At 50.9% G+C, this 16,135-nt stretch overlaps 1 protein-coding gene across 2 annotated transcripts in view; it reads right to left on the bottom strand.

Annotated features, from left to right (window-relative positions):
* The window catches only part of MGAT5B (alpha-1,6-mannosylglycoprotein 6-beta-N-acetylglucosaminyltransferase B), a 58,584-nt gene that overhangs the window by 16,141 nt on the left and 26,308 nt on the right, over positions 1-16,135 (bottom strand). For both annotated transcript variants that reach the window (XM_065034679.1, XM_005503142.3), the window contains exons 4-8: positions 13,804-13,916; positions 12,716-12,789; positions 11,086-11,256; positions 10,074-10,238; positions 9,274-9,443 (exon numbers count right to left, since the gene is read on the bottom strand). In XM_065034679.1, coding sequence (XP_064890751.1) covers positions 9,274-9,443; positions 10,074-10,238; positions 11,086-11,256; positions 12,716-12,789; positions 13,804-13,916 — 693 coding nt within the window. The remainder of the gene's footprint in view (positions 1-9,273; positions 9,444-10,073; positions 10,239-11,085; positions 11,257-12,715; positions 12,790-13,803; positions 13,917-16,135) is intronic.

Genomic DNA, 16,135 nt, shown 5'->3' with positions numbered 1-16,135 from the left:
TTTCCTCCTCCGGCGGATAAAATGCATTATGAAAATCCAGATAAATGAGATCGACTGCAATCTCTTTATCAAGACTATCAGTTACCTTGCTGCCAAGGTGATTTGTGATTAATCTGGCATGATACACAGCTGGTAAACCTGCAGCATATCTCCTTCCATTTCCAATTACCTCTGTGAACTGACGAATACCTCTCTCCAAAGCTGTTTCACTAAGAGTACCACTGATGTCAGCCTGACAGCCCATCTGCTTGTCTGGACTATGTTTCCTCCTTCTCAGAAACCTGTGAGACTTTCCAGCTTCAGCAGGTTTCTCAAAGATCTTGTTACGTGTACTTGTGATTTCCGAGTGCCGGTTTGCTCAGAAATACAAACGATCCACCCCTCGGTTTCAATGTTCTTGTATTTTTTTTGTCCTCCCAAAGACAGTAATTCCTCGTCCTCACCCCCACAACCCGACTCTATACACAAAGAGCAACAGCAACATCCTCATGGAGAACCAAAGCATTGAGATGATTCTATCCGCTCAGGCTCTGCCCCACTCCCACCACGCAGTCTCCCTGTTTCGTTCTCAGTCCTTCTAACAGGTTAAGAATTTATGTTTTATTTTGCAAGTCTGAGCTCAGACAGTGTGAAATCTCACCCTCAGCTCCTGCCTGCCAAGATGTCTGTCTCTGTTTTCTTCTGGGCTTTTCACTTACTCCTGGCACCTGTTTGGAGATGGGAATTTAACCCAGCCACCCCTGTAAGCATTTTCTCTTTTCTTGAGAATAAAAGGTCCAGACAGGTTTTACATCTCCAGGCTTTGAAGCCTTCACTCTACGTGACCTCTCTTACTGGTTCTCCTAAGTTCTCCATATTTCCCCTTCCGAACCTGAGAATTCTCTTTCCAGCCCTACCTGGGTTTTCTCTTTCATAGGGTTGCCAGGCATTGGAACAGGCTGCCCAGGGCAGTGGTGGAGTCACCATCCATGGAAGGGTAGAACAGACACGGAGATGAGGTTCTCAGGGACATGGGGCAGTGCCAGGGGTGGGTTAACGGTTGGACTCTATGATCTCAAGTGTCTCTTCCAACCAAAATGATTCTGTGATTATACCACAAAGGTCTCTTGATCTGCTCCTGGCCATATCTCTCTCTTTTTCTGATACAGCTTGCAAGCTGTACCTCATGCACTGGGCATCAAGATCCTTTTTCCAGCCCCATCCCCACCTGAGACAAAGTGACCCCAGAGAGCAAGTAAACATGGGACCACATCGCTCACCCAAGCCAGGAAAACATAGAATTTCAATTTAAGGCAAAGTGCTGTTTTGTAGCTGCTTCACTGCTCTTGTCACAAGGAATAGAAGTGTCAGCTCAGGGCAGACGGCCGGGTCAGCCGCAGGGGAAACAGGCGGCAGTTTTATCACTTTTATGCACAATTTTACACGACATGGCTGATTGGGAAGATGGCAGGAACAGAAAGACTCTCACCTCCAACAGCCACCTCAGCACGATAAACAGGGCAACAAGGAGACCAACCCCTCCTGGGGAAGCTGAAGGGGAATTTTTAAAGCAGTAAAGAAATGCAGGATTTTATAGAAATGCAATACTAAACACATGTGCTCACGTACGTGCCGCTTTTTCCTCAGTCATAAGCCAAATAACAATGCTGATTTACACCAACCTGGCACTCCAGTGGAACAACTCAGCTGATCCATAAACCTCCTATTTAACTAAAAATCCCCAAACCTTACCGCTTCTCTTGCAGCATACCCTGTCCTCTAGCTGGCACACATCACCCAAGCCACTGCATTGCAAACTAAGCCATAATTTTAAAAAGCTCTAACCCAAGCCTGACAAATGGGTGCGGGAGACAGCAATCAGTGCATCTCATATGAAAGCCTCCAAAAAACTTTCCACCTGGCTCCCTCAGCCCCACTTTGTCACCATGATCTGCCACCTGTATCCTTGCCTGGTGTTCAAGACTCTGCCGCATCCATTCATACTCCCAGCGCCAAGGCTGTGAGGCAAGAATAGATCTAAAAGCAGGACTTCTGTTTTTGAACCAGAGCATGTCTCTCATTTACCCCTTTTATCCTTTCTAAACACTTTATAACCACAGATTTTAATATTCCAATCATGTAAATCCAGGCTGCACCTCTGAGGTGGGGAGGATTTTTTTTTTCATTCCTCCTTATTTAAACATTCTTTATTCAAGCTTTCATCATTTGCCAGTTAAGTCAACTAATTTTCCTACTAAACCCAATTTCACTCATGGTTGGAGTGAAATTTCCCTGATTTTTCCTCCTGCCATGTACTATTAATGGCGCTTGAAATTACGCAAATAAAATCAATGAGTGCAAATGCCTCCTTCTCAGCCAGCGCAGCCGAGAGATTTGCTTTTGAAATCCACTTGATCCCAGCTCCTGGAGAAACCTCCTGTCCCAGAGCAGCCAAGAAAGGTGACCGGCTCATGCCCAGGCTCAGCACATCCTGGCAGGTGACCTGGTGGCTTGTCCCTTGTCCCATCCCAACATCCGGGATTAGAACATCGGCTCCTTTTTGGAAGGAACGGTTTTGACCCAAGCGGATGCAAGCGCCGAGCTCACATCTCCGCCAGCCGCCTCCACCAGCTGTGCCCACTCCAGAATAAATCTACAGCAGCTCCTTGTCCTGTGATTTTCCCCTTATAGGTACTTTAATCAACCAGGGGACGCGTTCCCTTCCTGAGCATGGCGCGGGCTGTCTGGAATCAGATGACTGTGGGGTTATCTTTACATCCCATTGACCTATTTTCAGATTAACCCAACGTTTCCTTCCATGTTATCGCTCCTGGGGCTGGAAACTCCATCATTAAATGGATCTTGTGGGCATCTGCTGGCAGGCTGGGCCAATATCCTATATTGTATTTAATTGCATCTTTCCTGCCCACATCTGCTGTCATCAGCACAGCGACTGCAGCTGGGGAGATGGAGAAGGGCTGCTGTCCTTTTTGCTCCCTCGGCTTCCCCTTGTCCACAGGAGACAGAGCTGTTATTTGAGGGATGGAAGGTGCCACAGCAGAGCCCGAGCAGCTCCCGGGGGTCTGTGACAAGCCCATCACGAGCAATTTAAAGTGCAAACTGGAGCCCATGAGATGAACGCCCCACTGCCTGGCCTCTGCTCCCAGCTCTTCCTCCTGCTAGAAGGGACACGATGACCTCAAAAGCGAGGTTTGATGACCTCAAAAGCAGGGTTTTCAAGCAATTGCAGTCTGTCTTTTAAGCCACCTGCAGTGGTTTCACCTTTGCAAAGTGCATCTGGACTGTTTCTCTGGCCCATCATTGATCCCGTGTGACACAGCCCTACCCAGCCCAGGGGGGCGATGTCCAGAAATCAATTTATTTATTTCCAAGGTTCAAGAAATCCCTGTTTTCCCATCGTGGCAGGACACAGTACTTGCTGGAAACCTTTGTATTCCATTCTCAGAGACAGCTAACACCGAGTTTTTGCTGCTCGGCTGAGCAGCAGCAGCTCCAGCAAGTCTGGGCAGATTCTGACGGGAGACTCCCTCTGCCAGGACATCCCCTGGAAGGCATTTTTTCTGGGCTGCAAAGATAAGCTACAAGGAATTAAGACTGATGGATGTTTTGCATCTTATAAGGGGATTGAAAGACTCCAGAAATGAGGATTCAACAGTTCTGCAGGGCTGGAGCCTGCAGGGGATCCTGGTTGAACCATCTCCAGGTGTTCAGAAACCTCCATCTTTCCCAACCTCGTCAGCCCAGAGGGGCTCTGGGGTCCCCCATGGATGATCAACCCTATATATATCACCCAGCGATTAATAAGGTTATAGAATCATAGAATCGTTTTGGTTGGAAAAACCTTTACATGACAAAGCAGAAGTTTCTGCAATGGCAAAAAAGCCAGTGAGCGAGTCGTCATTTGGCTACAAAACGAACACATTTCACGGAGGAGCACAATTTAACAGCTCGGTAATTCCTGCTAATTCATGCACTTTCCTCTCCTACAATATGAAGCCCTCAACGGTGGAAGAAATCCCTCCCCACCGCTCCTCGCCCGGGCAGGACGGCTCATCCCCGCTCCCCACGTGGGCTGCCAGCAAAGCTCCGATCCACCTCCTCGGAGGCACCGGGGAGCTGCTGTAATTAAAGGGAGCAGCTTTTACAGTCTCATTGTGATGTACCCAGTTTTTAATTGCAGAGCTACACAGTGTCAGCTCTGCAAGCAGCTGTGCCTGGCCGGAGGGGAGGAAGAGGGGGGAAGGTGATGGGATCTACTGACCTCCTGGCTGGACAGAGTCAGACCTGGGAGAAGAAAAGGAGGGTGCCAGAGCAAATAGCTCTTTCTGCCTGGAAATTCAGTAAATAATGAAGAAATTTCCCAGGAAAAGGATATAAATACTTGGGGTCCTCCGGGGAGCAGCAGGAGCTGAGCACACACGTGCTCGTGACACCTGGGCAGACCCTCAGACAGACAGGCTGTCCCCTGCTGTCCCAACCACTCAAAGTAAAGTGGCAGTTTTAGCCAAGTCTTCACGGATATTTACTAGAGCAAAGCTGATTTCCACCGACTAACACCCCGGACCTCTGCCTAACCCATCACCTATAATATGTCTGCTGGAGACGTGTCCCGATTAAACTATGGGCTGTAGAATCCAATAAAGCTCAAACACAGTTATGTGTCCAGCATAACACCTTGGTTAAGGCTACATCACCTCCATCTTTGCAAGACTTTGCAGTGGTTGAGTATCCATGATCAGGAGCATCATTTTCAGCTCCCACCAAGACCAGTCGCCAAACACCCAGCCTTTCCCAAGCCCGCAGCATCCCACACGTAACTGTGTCCCAGCACAAACATCAAACCTTGGGCAGAAAAAGAACAATCTGGTAACTCCAACAGCTTACAGAAACACTTGGTCTCAAGTAGCAGGATCATCTGATGCTGCATTAAAGGTTGAGGTTTCCTCCCCACCAGTGCGGAGCTGATAAATCCCACAGCCACATCATGTAGCTCCATCCTGACCATACACAACTGACCACTTCTGGCCATTTGCAAAAGCAATTCCTGGCTCGCCTGAGCAGTTCAGGACTGTATTTGCCAGCTGGCGAGGGAAGGTGAAGCCTGGAGCCTGGGCATCACACGGGTTTTCATGTGAACAGATGCAAGACAGAAAGACGGCTTTTATCTGCCAGAAAATAATTAGAAGTGCCTTCATCTGGACATCATGTTTCCATTTGAACGGCCCTTTTTGCAGCCTGAATACACCTCAGTGACTGTGGAAAGCACAGGAAAATAGCAGTTATAATTAAGTATGTGCCAGGCAATGAGAGGAAAGTGCCGCCAGCGGGAGTGAAGCCTCGTCCCACCGTGGTGCTGGCCCCACCACAGCCCATCCACAACATCCCGGCACCCAGAGAGCAGCTCAAACCACACATCAAGCACCGCTACCGCTCGGCAGGGAACGGGCTGCCAGCACGGGATACAAGGACGTGGTTAAAATTAAGTGCCTTGCCAGGACTGGTATTAAGAGTCCAGAACTTGACACCGGAGCAATTAAGCTCCGAGAACACTTTGTAAAGCCCTGACCCCACGAGGCATCAAATCCTGTTTTCTTCGACTTTCTGTCCTGCCTTATGAGCAGTTCATTTCAAGGGGGCCATTGTAAAAAGCACCTCTCAGCATTGCAGAGATCAATAGCCCCTGTTGCTCCAGCACCACAGACTCATGTCCCTCAGCCCCACAAAAGCAGCTGGAGATGTTGATGGGACCATTCCTGTGACCTAAGGGCAAGGGCAGGAGCTAGGGGTCCCCACAGCCCCCATTGTGTCCCTTCTCTTGGGGGGAAAGGCTGAGCCCATCCCTCCCCACCTGCCCCCAGGGTTCTGCAGGAACAGGCTCAGCTTCTTGCAGCTTTTGCACCAGCACAACCATCACTCCAAATATGCTGCTTGTGATTTTCCAACATCTACTTCTAATTTTCTGACATCTGCCTCATTAAAAACCCAGCTCAGGTATTTCAGGCACTCCCCACTCCTCCACTACCAAGCAACACACACATACACACACCAGCCTTGATTCTCACTTCTCTGAAAGCACATTTTGGCTACCAGTGCAGCACAAAGGGTTTGCAGAAAAAATCACAGAATCACAGAATCGTTTTGGTGGGAAGAGACCATCAAGATCATCGAGTCCAACCATTAACCCAACCCTGGCACTACCCCATGTCCCTGAGAACCTCATCTCCATGTCTGTTCAACCCCTCCAGGGATGGTGACTCCACCACTGCCCTGGGCAGCCTGTTCCAATGCCCGACAGCCCTTTGGGGAAGAAATTGTTCCAAATATCTAATCTAAACTTCGCCTGGCATAACCTGAGGCCATTTCTTTTCATCCTATCATGTGTTACTTGGGAGAAGAGACTGACCTCCCCCTCACTAAAACCTCCTACAACCCCGATCCCCAGTATTTCAGACCCGATTGTGACCACCACCTCCAGGCACTGCTGCATTGCAATCGATACAGATGCTAATAATGAACAGTTCTCAGATAACTACCTAACTACCGGCTGAAGTGTACGCAGGCAAACCTTCCAGTGATCCCTTGCCAATGATCAATGCGTGTAGAAAAATCAGCTCAGAAATTTGAAGAGACGGAAAAGAACAAACCAAGAGAGAAATTATTCCACGCTGAATAATTTATGGGCACTGGCCTTTGCTCCGTGAAAGCTGTGTTGGGTGGGAGCAGCTACAGCTCTGAGCTGTGAAAGGAGCAGGGGGTGCCAAAGAAGAATAAACAAGAAGTGGACTCAACTTTTAAAAAAATAGCCTCAAACTCACCCTGATGCTGGTGCCTGCCCTGCTGCAAGCTCACTACAGATATCCAGGACAAATTTATCCCCAGTTCCCAGCGGAGCAAAGCTTTGCTGCTTCAGGAGGTTGCACATGGATAAGAAATCAGAGCATCTGGGCTGAGTCTTCCACAGTGACACAGCTCTAGCTTTGTCCCTTCCTGCAGCTGAGCCCCAGCCCCTCACACATCACATCCCCCTGCCCTCTGCGTGCCAGCCCCTGCCCAAAGCTGCAGCTGCAGGTAAAGTCCTCACTAGACTTTAATGAAGTACCAGAGATCAACTATAAGCACAACTCAGCATTAATTACACATGTTCTGCTAAGCCTCCCGCTCGCTTGTGGTCACACAAAGGCTTATCTCAGCTTTCCTCAGAGCCACCGCTGATGCTGAACCAGCCCTACAGCATTATCAAGAGATGAGAAAGCACGGAGCAGGATCGCTGGCATGGCTGGGTCCTCCCTTCGGGGGGGAACTCTGCTCCCTGACACCTGTGTTAACCCATCTCTGCATTAACCCACCTCTTGCTGGGCTGCAGGAGAGCCCCAGCCAGCACTGGGCTCAGTCTCCAAAGGGACAGGGGGTACCCAGCTACAGCCCAGCTACAGGTCCTGCCTCCACTCACCCCAACCCCATCATGGGGGTGGACCCACGGCGTGGGTGTCCAGCATTTAAAATGTCACCAAAGCCAGGCATAGGACACACACTCGGGGAGGTGAGGATGGTTTCTATCACTGGGACAGAGACAAGTGCCAGGCATGTGGCCCTAGCCCGGCTTGCCTGCTCCCCATCCCAGCCACGAAGGGGAAGAGATGGAGCTGCCATTCCCAGACTTCCCAGGGGACATGTCCAAATCCACATCCAAGAGGTGGTCTCATCATTGCCAACCAATGTGGAAGCTCCCGTGCTTCTGAGAAAAGCAAATTCCTACAGGCAGGACTCAGAGCTCTCCAGAGCCACTCACAGAGGGAAACGGATGCTGCAAAACCCCCTGCAAGACTCAGCCAGCTCCTTCCCCTCATTAAACGACCACCGTGAGGCTCTTCATTACAAAGCACAAACAAGAGCCACACAACAACACCACCACAGCCCTCCCAGCCACTAACTTCTTTCATCCTTGAGTACACGGATATTATTCAGCATGTCAGTTTAGCTCAGCGCGCCACGCAGAGATCACCGTGATGCATGCCCGCCTCTTGGAGAAGCTGCTGCCTTTTGCATTAGGACCAGGATTATTTTTTTGAGTTAATTAGTTGGGAGCTAATTCCGTTCATTAATTCTGAATGCCGCAGGGGCTGGGTTGGGGTTTTTTTGTTGTTTTTGTTTTTCTTTTTTTTTTTTTTTCTTCCAGGATTGTTATTTATTTTCACTCCCTTTTCAGCACGGCTCATTATGCAGCCGATGCTGGCTTAGCATCACCCAAAACCCCCCCAGTCCCTGCGGCAGCTTCAGGCTTTTCTTGATTTATAACCCACCCTAATTTGCATTTTCCCTGGCACTTGCCCTCCACTTGAGATGTCTCACAAGAGGTGAGGAAACTTTGTGAGGTTACATGAGGCAGCAGCATCTGCCCGGTGATAAAAGAACTGCATCAACAGAGAGGAGCGCGGCACATGGTTATCTCTTACTTTTTCCATCTAATATCGGTCCCTCTTGGAGACAGGCTGCTGTTTGCACACTTACACCCTGCATCACCCCATACCCCATGGCAGAAAACACCCATCCCTCTGTGGGAAGAGCCCCAGAGGCAGTAAATTCCCCCACAGGTCCCCAGGTCACCACCAGCCCCTTCTGAGAATGGACTCCTTGGTGGCTGCCACCCACCTGCAAGGGATGCAGGTTATTTTTGGCAGCTGCCCAGCTGAGCAGGAAGGGAAGGAGAGAAGGAAGGAAGGGAGCACAGTCACTGCTCAGATAGCACCAGCAAAGCCACGAGGGCTGAGCACAGCCGGACACGGTGGGAAGAACCAGCGACCTGCAAGGACACCTGCATCCTGCAGCCACATGTCCAGCAGCCCTGCAGAGGGCATGCCTGGGGAAAGGAGGGGTAAACTAGAACCTTTCCTGCACCCAGCCCCTGGCAGGCATCAGGGGACATGGGGACACTATGTGCTGACAGTGTGGGACTAAATGCTGCTCAGAGCTGGTGCCAGGACCACAGGGTAGAGTCCTGCCCCTGGCATCTCCACATTGGCCCCATGCAAACCCTTAGTTTGCACCAGTCCTTCCCACTTCCCCGTGATGTGAAAGGGATGGGATCAATCCCAGTCGTGACACTGGTGGTCTGTACCCACCCAACACCGCCTGAGATGCTGGTGGGGAGAAAAACCACCCCCGAGCCTCTGCAGACCTTGTGCTTTCACACAAAACCGCAATGTAACCCACACATGTGCTGGGGGGCAGATCCTCTTGGGAGGGACTGTGCACCCAGAGCACTGCAGCACCCACCTCTGCAGCTCCTTCAGGGAGACAGTGACCCTCAGGCTGTGTCCCAGGAGGAAGAGGGTGGCCAGGATGTCAGCCCACTGCACCATCTCGCCCAGCGGACCCCCCTTCAGCACCCGCGGGCTGAAAACGTCCCCCGACTCCTCTGTCAGAAAGCCGATGTGGATCAGGATCTGGAGAGACAAGGAGAGGGGTGGTGCTAGGGGAAAGGGACAAGATGGGTTTTCCAGCCCAAAATGACTTATGGCCCCCGATTCCCTCCAGCTCCTTTTGCATGCCGGAATTACCCAGGGAAATTAGTCAGGTGTAAAGACAAGTGATCTACGTCCAATCAGCAAAGACCTGATAGTCAGAGTTTAACAGCTCCCAGCAACTGGTGGTCTGTGTCCTGGGCCCCGGTTTATGTTCCCAATGTACATCACAGTCCATCCCCTGGAGCACAGCTTCATCTCCCAGGCAGAGCACCACAAAATCACTAACAGGAGGGCCAGCAACCTCAGCACCTCTGCAGAGGGGACGTCCCAAACTCCCTGCCTGCTGCTGATGGCTGTCTAAAGGCTGGGCATCGCCTCCAACCTACCAGGACCCATTGCCAAAATTCACCCCCATTGTTCAGCATCACCAGCCCTGCAACATCCCAAATGCACAGTTGCACCCATGGACACTGCAGATCCACACGTTCCCATTAACTGATTTTCCTCCCAGCTCACTGACATCCCAGCTGTCTCCTCTCCCCGTGTCCCCACAGGCTCAACTCTTCCATCTCTCCAGTGTGATTCCCACTCCGTGCAATTTACTCATACGTGTTTTTGGTCCCTTTGCCGGCCCTTCAGCTTCTGCTCAAGGAGCTGAGCCGCCCGCAGCCACTGCTGGGCCAAGTGCCGGATCCTCTTCTTCATGAAGCTGAGGGACTCCTTGCCTGTGCCGATGAGCTCCAGGAGGTGAGCCAGGTCATTCCGGAAAGCTGCCTAGGAAAGGAGCAGGCTCTGCAGTTTGAGTGTAGGGAAAAGTAGCCGTGAGAGGAGCCCCTGGGCTGCCACAGGGGCTGGTGGAGGTTTGGCCATTGTGGCTGAGGTGCTGCGGGTCCCTCCTGGATGGATAGTTTCCCCTGATGCCACCAGACCTGACGCCAGAGCTCCTCCACTTAATGTATCAATTCCAAGGGGCTCCGTTGCACCCAGAGCATCTTGTGACATCCTGGATTCCTCAGGAGAGGAAAGACATGGACCTGTTGGAGGAGGTCCAGAGGCCACCAAGATGACCAGAGGGCTGGAACAGCTCTGCGGGGAGGACAGGCTGAGAGAGCTAGGAGTTCAGCCTGGAGAAGAGAAGCTCCAGGGAGACCTTACTTTGGATGGAGGCCTTTCAGTACTTAAAGGGGGCTCATAAGAAACATGTGGACAGACTTTTCAGGAGGGCCTGTAGCAATAGGACAAGAGGTGATGGTTTTCAACTAAAGCAGGGGAGACTTGGGCTAGATATAAGGAAGGTATTTTTTACCCTGAGGGTGGTGAGAGCCTGGCCCAGGTTGCCCAGAGAGGTGGTGGATGAACCATCCCTGGAGACATCCCAGGCCAGGCTGGACGGGGCTCTGAGCAACCTGAGCTGGTGGAGATGTCCCTGCTCATGGCAGGGGTGGCACTGGATGAGCTTTGAACATCCCTGCCAACCCAAACTATTCTAGGATTCTATGAAAACCCACACACAGCATCCTGGCCCTGCTGACACCGCTGGCTCTGGGAACATTTATTTCCAGCAGCCTTGAAGCCACCAAATCCCGCAGACCCCCAAGGACATGGGCTGCCCCCCGCTTACCTGCACCCGCGGCAGCGGTGGGGGGGAAGGCAGAGCCGCCGTCTGGTTTCGCCAGGGCAGGGGAGGGCAGAACCACTCAACTTCGCTGAGGTAGATGAGGAATGAGCACTCAGTGCCATCCACGCCGAAAAACGCATAGCAGGGGTCGGAGGTCCACCTGGCCCTCATCCACTGCAAGGGGGCAAAGAAACATAGGGGGCTGGACAGGACGTGGCAGCCCTGCAAGCTGCTCCTGCAATAGGCAACCTCTGTTCTCCATCACCCTTCTCAAGCTGGGAGCTAGAAATAACGGGCAGGGTGGATAATGGGCTGCAAACCAGGGTGCACCCAGTACCAGTTAGCCCGCCTAGTGCCTCAGGGGCATACAGGGCAGAGGAAGAGCGAGGAGGGTTTGCTGGTGGCTCCCTGGGTTTCTAGCACGGGTTCCAGCACCAACACGTGCATTCCCTGAGGGCAAAGCCATTAATCCTCAGGAAATGATACACCACAGGGTTTTCTTCTCCTTTGTTTTGCTGGGGAAGGAGCGGAGCTGCAGATCCCATTGCCTCCGGCACAGCAGGGCAAAGAGACAGATCCACCAGAAGGCTCCAAGGATGATTTCACACGGAGGAGAATAACCAGCAACTGGAGCAGCGATTTATCATTCCCCACAACGGTTCTCACCAGCCTCCTCCTAACTCAGCTACAAAAACAAATCTACTCAGGAGACAGGTCGCTGCACCCAATATGTAAAACGCAGCAATCGCGGGGACAGGAGATCGAATTACAGCCTTCCACAATTAAATTACATTCCGAATTTGCTCAGATTGGGGAAGGAAAGGATGCCTAGCACCGGGAGAAGAGGAAAATACAGCCTCCCTCAGTATCATTTTAATACACCCTTCAACATCTTCTCAGGGAGTCTCAGCCCTGCAGAAGCCTGAGTTTGAAGCAGGAGGCTGGGAAAGGGGAGGGAAGAGGGAGATGCTTTTAATTAGTTGATGTAAATATGCTCTCTGACAAAGTAATCGTGCTCTGGGCCAAATGCCAGGCTGCGCTCAGGTGTAAAGAGCAGGCTGGGTCAGGCAGGACATCCGATTGGAGACGGAGGTCCTGGCCACCCTAATGAGATGCTCTTCTGTGCCAACGCTGAGATTATTCCCTAGACACCAGCTAACGTTCCAGATGTTTAAAGAGGATGCGACAGCGATTTCTCCTCACCGCACTTCTGTCGTTAAACACAGAAACTGCAGGCAGGGAGGGCTGGTCTCACAGAGCTGATTCTGCTGCTGCCTGCACACCTCTGGGTACCACGGCTTCAGGGATTCATACAACTAAAGTTGAAGGTATATGTCTTATTATCAAGGGACAACAGTTAAATTCATATAGCAGAGGCACCCAGAGGAGGTCAGACACCTACCCTGTGTTTTCTCCTCACAGCACAGCCGTGCTCAGCTTTCCACATCTTTGGCTCTGCTCCTCTGTCTGCAACAGGCTGCACCTTTCCCTTTATAAAGCAGTTTTATTCTGGAAAGCATCCTTCTCCCCACTGCCCTTCCCAGTTTAACCCCCAGGGTCGTTGCTCTGTGCCTTTCCTGGCAGCTTCCAGCCCAGGTCTAGACCCTCTCCCAGGCTGGGAACCCTGACTCACCTCCACTTTGCCAGCGCAGTCAGGGTACTTGGGGTCCCTGGGCACCTCACACTGGTCCCTCCTGCCGTCCACCCCTGCAAAAAGACAGTTTGGACATGGGGAGAGCTGGGATGTGCTGGCAGAGCAGCTAGAAATGCAGGGAGGGGATGGGGATATAGTGGGGATGGGATGGGGTGGAGATGGATGCGATACGATGCGGCTGCCAGACCCCAAGCACACACATGGACAGCGCAGCTGGGTCAGGAGACAGCCCCATCCCACTTGATGGAACAGGGCACCAAGACATGAAGCATCTTACCCAAGGTCAGGCAGGAAACAGAGGAAACCCTCCAGCCCTACTTCAACACCGAGAGCACGTTCCCCTTAACTAAATCTCAGCAGGTCTTTTTATAGCACCTCCCTGCTGCACTCAGCCTGCTCCAGACCCCAGGCCCCATCTATCCACGCTCCTGTTAATCATCCGTAAACAGGCTGCAGTGTCTAAGGAAGCACTTGACAGCCTTTATGCCATAAACTTGCAATAAAAATTGTCCTGCTGAGCTGTGGAGACTCAGCCTCCAGGGTCAGCCCTGGAATAAGGCACAAAAGTGGCTAAAAAGGTAAAAGCATCTTTTCTTCCTCTGTGGTTGCATTAATAAAAGGCACCATCCTCCTATAAGCCCTGTTTGCCTATAACCGAAAAAGCATGAGGTGGGAGAGGCAACGGAGGCATTTTCTGCTTGTTGATGCCAGCCCAGATCCCAGAAACCAAGCAGCCATGTGGAGAAACATCTGGAGAGCCCAGCTGCCCCCCAGCACTGCCAGTGGGGTGGGAACATCTCTCCCGGTGCTGGATCCCACCCCCTGGGCTTCGCATCCAAACTGCCACATTTTTCTCTCCAGGTGTTTGTGCTGGCGCCGCTCCTCATCTTTAATCCTGCATTTAATTCTGTGGCATTTATTTCTGACAGGAATTCAGATTTGTCACCATTTCTCTCCCTGGCAGGCTTGAGTAACCAAATTTTTCATGGTGGGCTTGGCTGGATCTCCCTATTGCAACTGCAAAACACGCAGGAGGTTGGGAGCATGGGAACCCCCGGGACACTCACCTTTCCCGTTCAGGAGGCTATTTCGGAGAATCTGATCGACTTTTATTGCAATGTCTGAGACGTTTTGAGCTATAGCTTGGATCCTCTCCATCAACCCAGCTGCTGGCTGGAACCTGGGGAAAAACATACATAAATAGACCTTGAAAATTTGATGTCTCCCATAGGCGACACCCAGGGCTGCTCATAGCAAACTTGTTGTCCGTGGAAGCTGCCAGTAGGTTGAATTTAGCTCCAGGATGCAACATGGGAACCCGTGGTCCAGCATTTTCTGGGTAAAGAGGTCATTGCCTTCCAAGAGGTATGATTAAAAATTTATGTAACTCAGTATTCTGCCATTTTTCACAGTGTGCTGATAAACACGGATACACCTGTGCATTCTACATGGGGAAATATTAAATAGGATGGAAAAAAATTGGTTGTCTTATTTCAGATGTGCTATGTTTGAAAATCCTCTGCAGTGGCCCTGTGGTGCATGAAGGGAGCCATGCTGGGAAAAAAGGAGAATAAGAATAAAAATACAGAGAAAGGAAGGCAAAACCAGAGGAGGGCTGAGGAAGCTTGTGGGCCTGAAGAAGAGTGCAGAAGGATGCAAAACATGCACCAAAGATTGATGCGAGCGGATTTCCAGGTCCCCCAGTGAGGGCTGTGTGGGGATAGAGCACTGGAGTTGAGGCTTGAGATCAGATGCCAGCGGTGTGAATAGCTGCATATTAATCGAATTAAACCTTGCAATCAATACCATCCTGGGTAAACAGCACCATTAAACTCATCTACATAACACACTGTGCAGACACGAGTGCTGTAAAGACGCTGGGTGTCAATTAAAACCTGGTGTAACACATAAAAGGGTGAGAGAACTCAATCCATCAGCAGCGGTGCCCTCCACCTCCAGCACCTCGCCTGCCATTCCCGCCGCCAACAACGACTACGTCTCGACAAGCACGGTTATTGCTGTAAATAATTTCCCCTTCTGCAGCATCTGGGTCATAAGTTTTTCCTCCTGCTGCTGCCGAGATCATTATAATACAAGGAAATGTCATAAGCAGTGAGTAAAAGCAAAAGGGGCTACCTTGAATATTCTTGGCACAAAAAATATGTGCTGATGTCAGGTCCTTCTGGGTGAAGTTTTATGCTTGTTCTCCAGCAGATCAGTGAACACGAAGGCTGGGATTTAAAGTACCTCTGTCCTCAAGGCTAAAAAAATCCTGGTTTTATGAACCGATAGTGCTTCGGTTGTTGATTTAAAGTCCATTCGCTAGCAGTGAGCAGCCCACATTTTTCTTTCTGGTGTGGTTTATGACCATCCATACTCAACCCGCATACCTCCACAGGGAGCCACATATCTGCGGCTCTTAAGAAATAATAATTAAACGCAGAGGACACCATTGCCCCCAAGTAACTTTCAACCTTTTGCAGAGAATAAACCCCAGGTCTCCTGCCAGCTCCTGTCACCGCTGCAGCAGAGAGGCTGCTCATGAGATCTGGTAAAATATGGGCACAAAAATAACCTGTGATGAGCAATGCTTGTGAGTATGGCTCTGAGAAGACAACATGCTCCTTTTCTGAGGGCTGTACAGCTCAGTCAGCTCTTAAAACCCTCAAACCTCCCCAATTTCTGCAACCCCTTTTCCACCGGTGATCAGCTGTCAGACCATGTAGGTGATGCACATGTGCTCAGCAAACAGGGAAAAGCTGGAATGGGCAGCTTAGGAGCAAAATATCCCAAGGATGCCATGAATTTAGAGCCAGCGAGCCCAGGTTCCTGCTCCAACAACAAGAAAGGGATTTGAGGTTGGTGGAGATGCTCCTCAGGTTTCTCCACCGCTCATGGAAAGGAGAAAGGATGAGCAGAGTGGTGGCAGCCCTGCTCCCATGCTTCAGAGCACCAAATCAGCCCACAACTCAACTCCTGCCTCCTCTCAGAAGCTATCCCAACTCTAACTCGGGTCAGAACCAGCTCCCAAAACACCCAAGGAATTATACGAAAACCAAAAGTCAATAGCAACCTCGGTCCCCATCTCCTCTCTGATGACCTCCAGAACTCAGCTCACCCAGAGCTGAGCACCCACAAACAAATTTAAACAAAAATCAGCATAATTATCCTAAATAAACAGCTTTCTTCTTCTTCCCGGCTCAGTCTCACAGTCAGTCTGAGTTGTGCCAGGGCTCCAGCCTCAGTTTCCACTGGGTGATGGTTCTGGTGTCTATGCCAGCTCGCCCAGCTCTTGGCAGCTACAGCTGCACCCCAAACACAAAGATTTCAGCTCAGAGCCCTTTGATGCAATCAAATGTTTGATCACCACACTCAGGCAGCACTTCCAGTTCTCGCAAA

This window comes from Columba livia, chromosome 18 (assembly GCF_036013475.1).
Source record: "Columba livia isolate bColLiv1 breed racing homer chromosome 18, bColLiv1.pat.W.v2, whole genome shotgun sequence".
Taxonomy (NCBI): domain Eukaryota; kingdom Metazoa; phylum Chordata; class Aves; order Columbiformes; family Columbidae; genus Columba; species Columba livia.
This window is presented reverse-complemented; position numbering and strand designations above follow the sequence as displayed.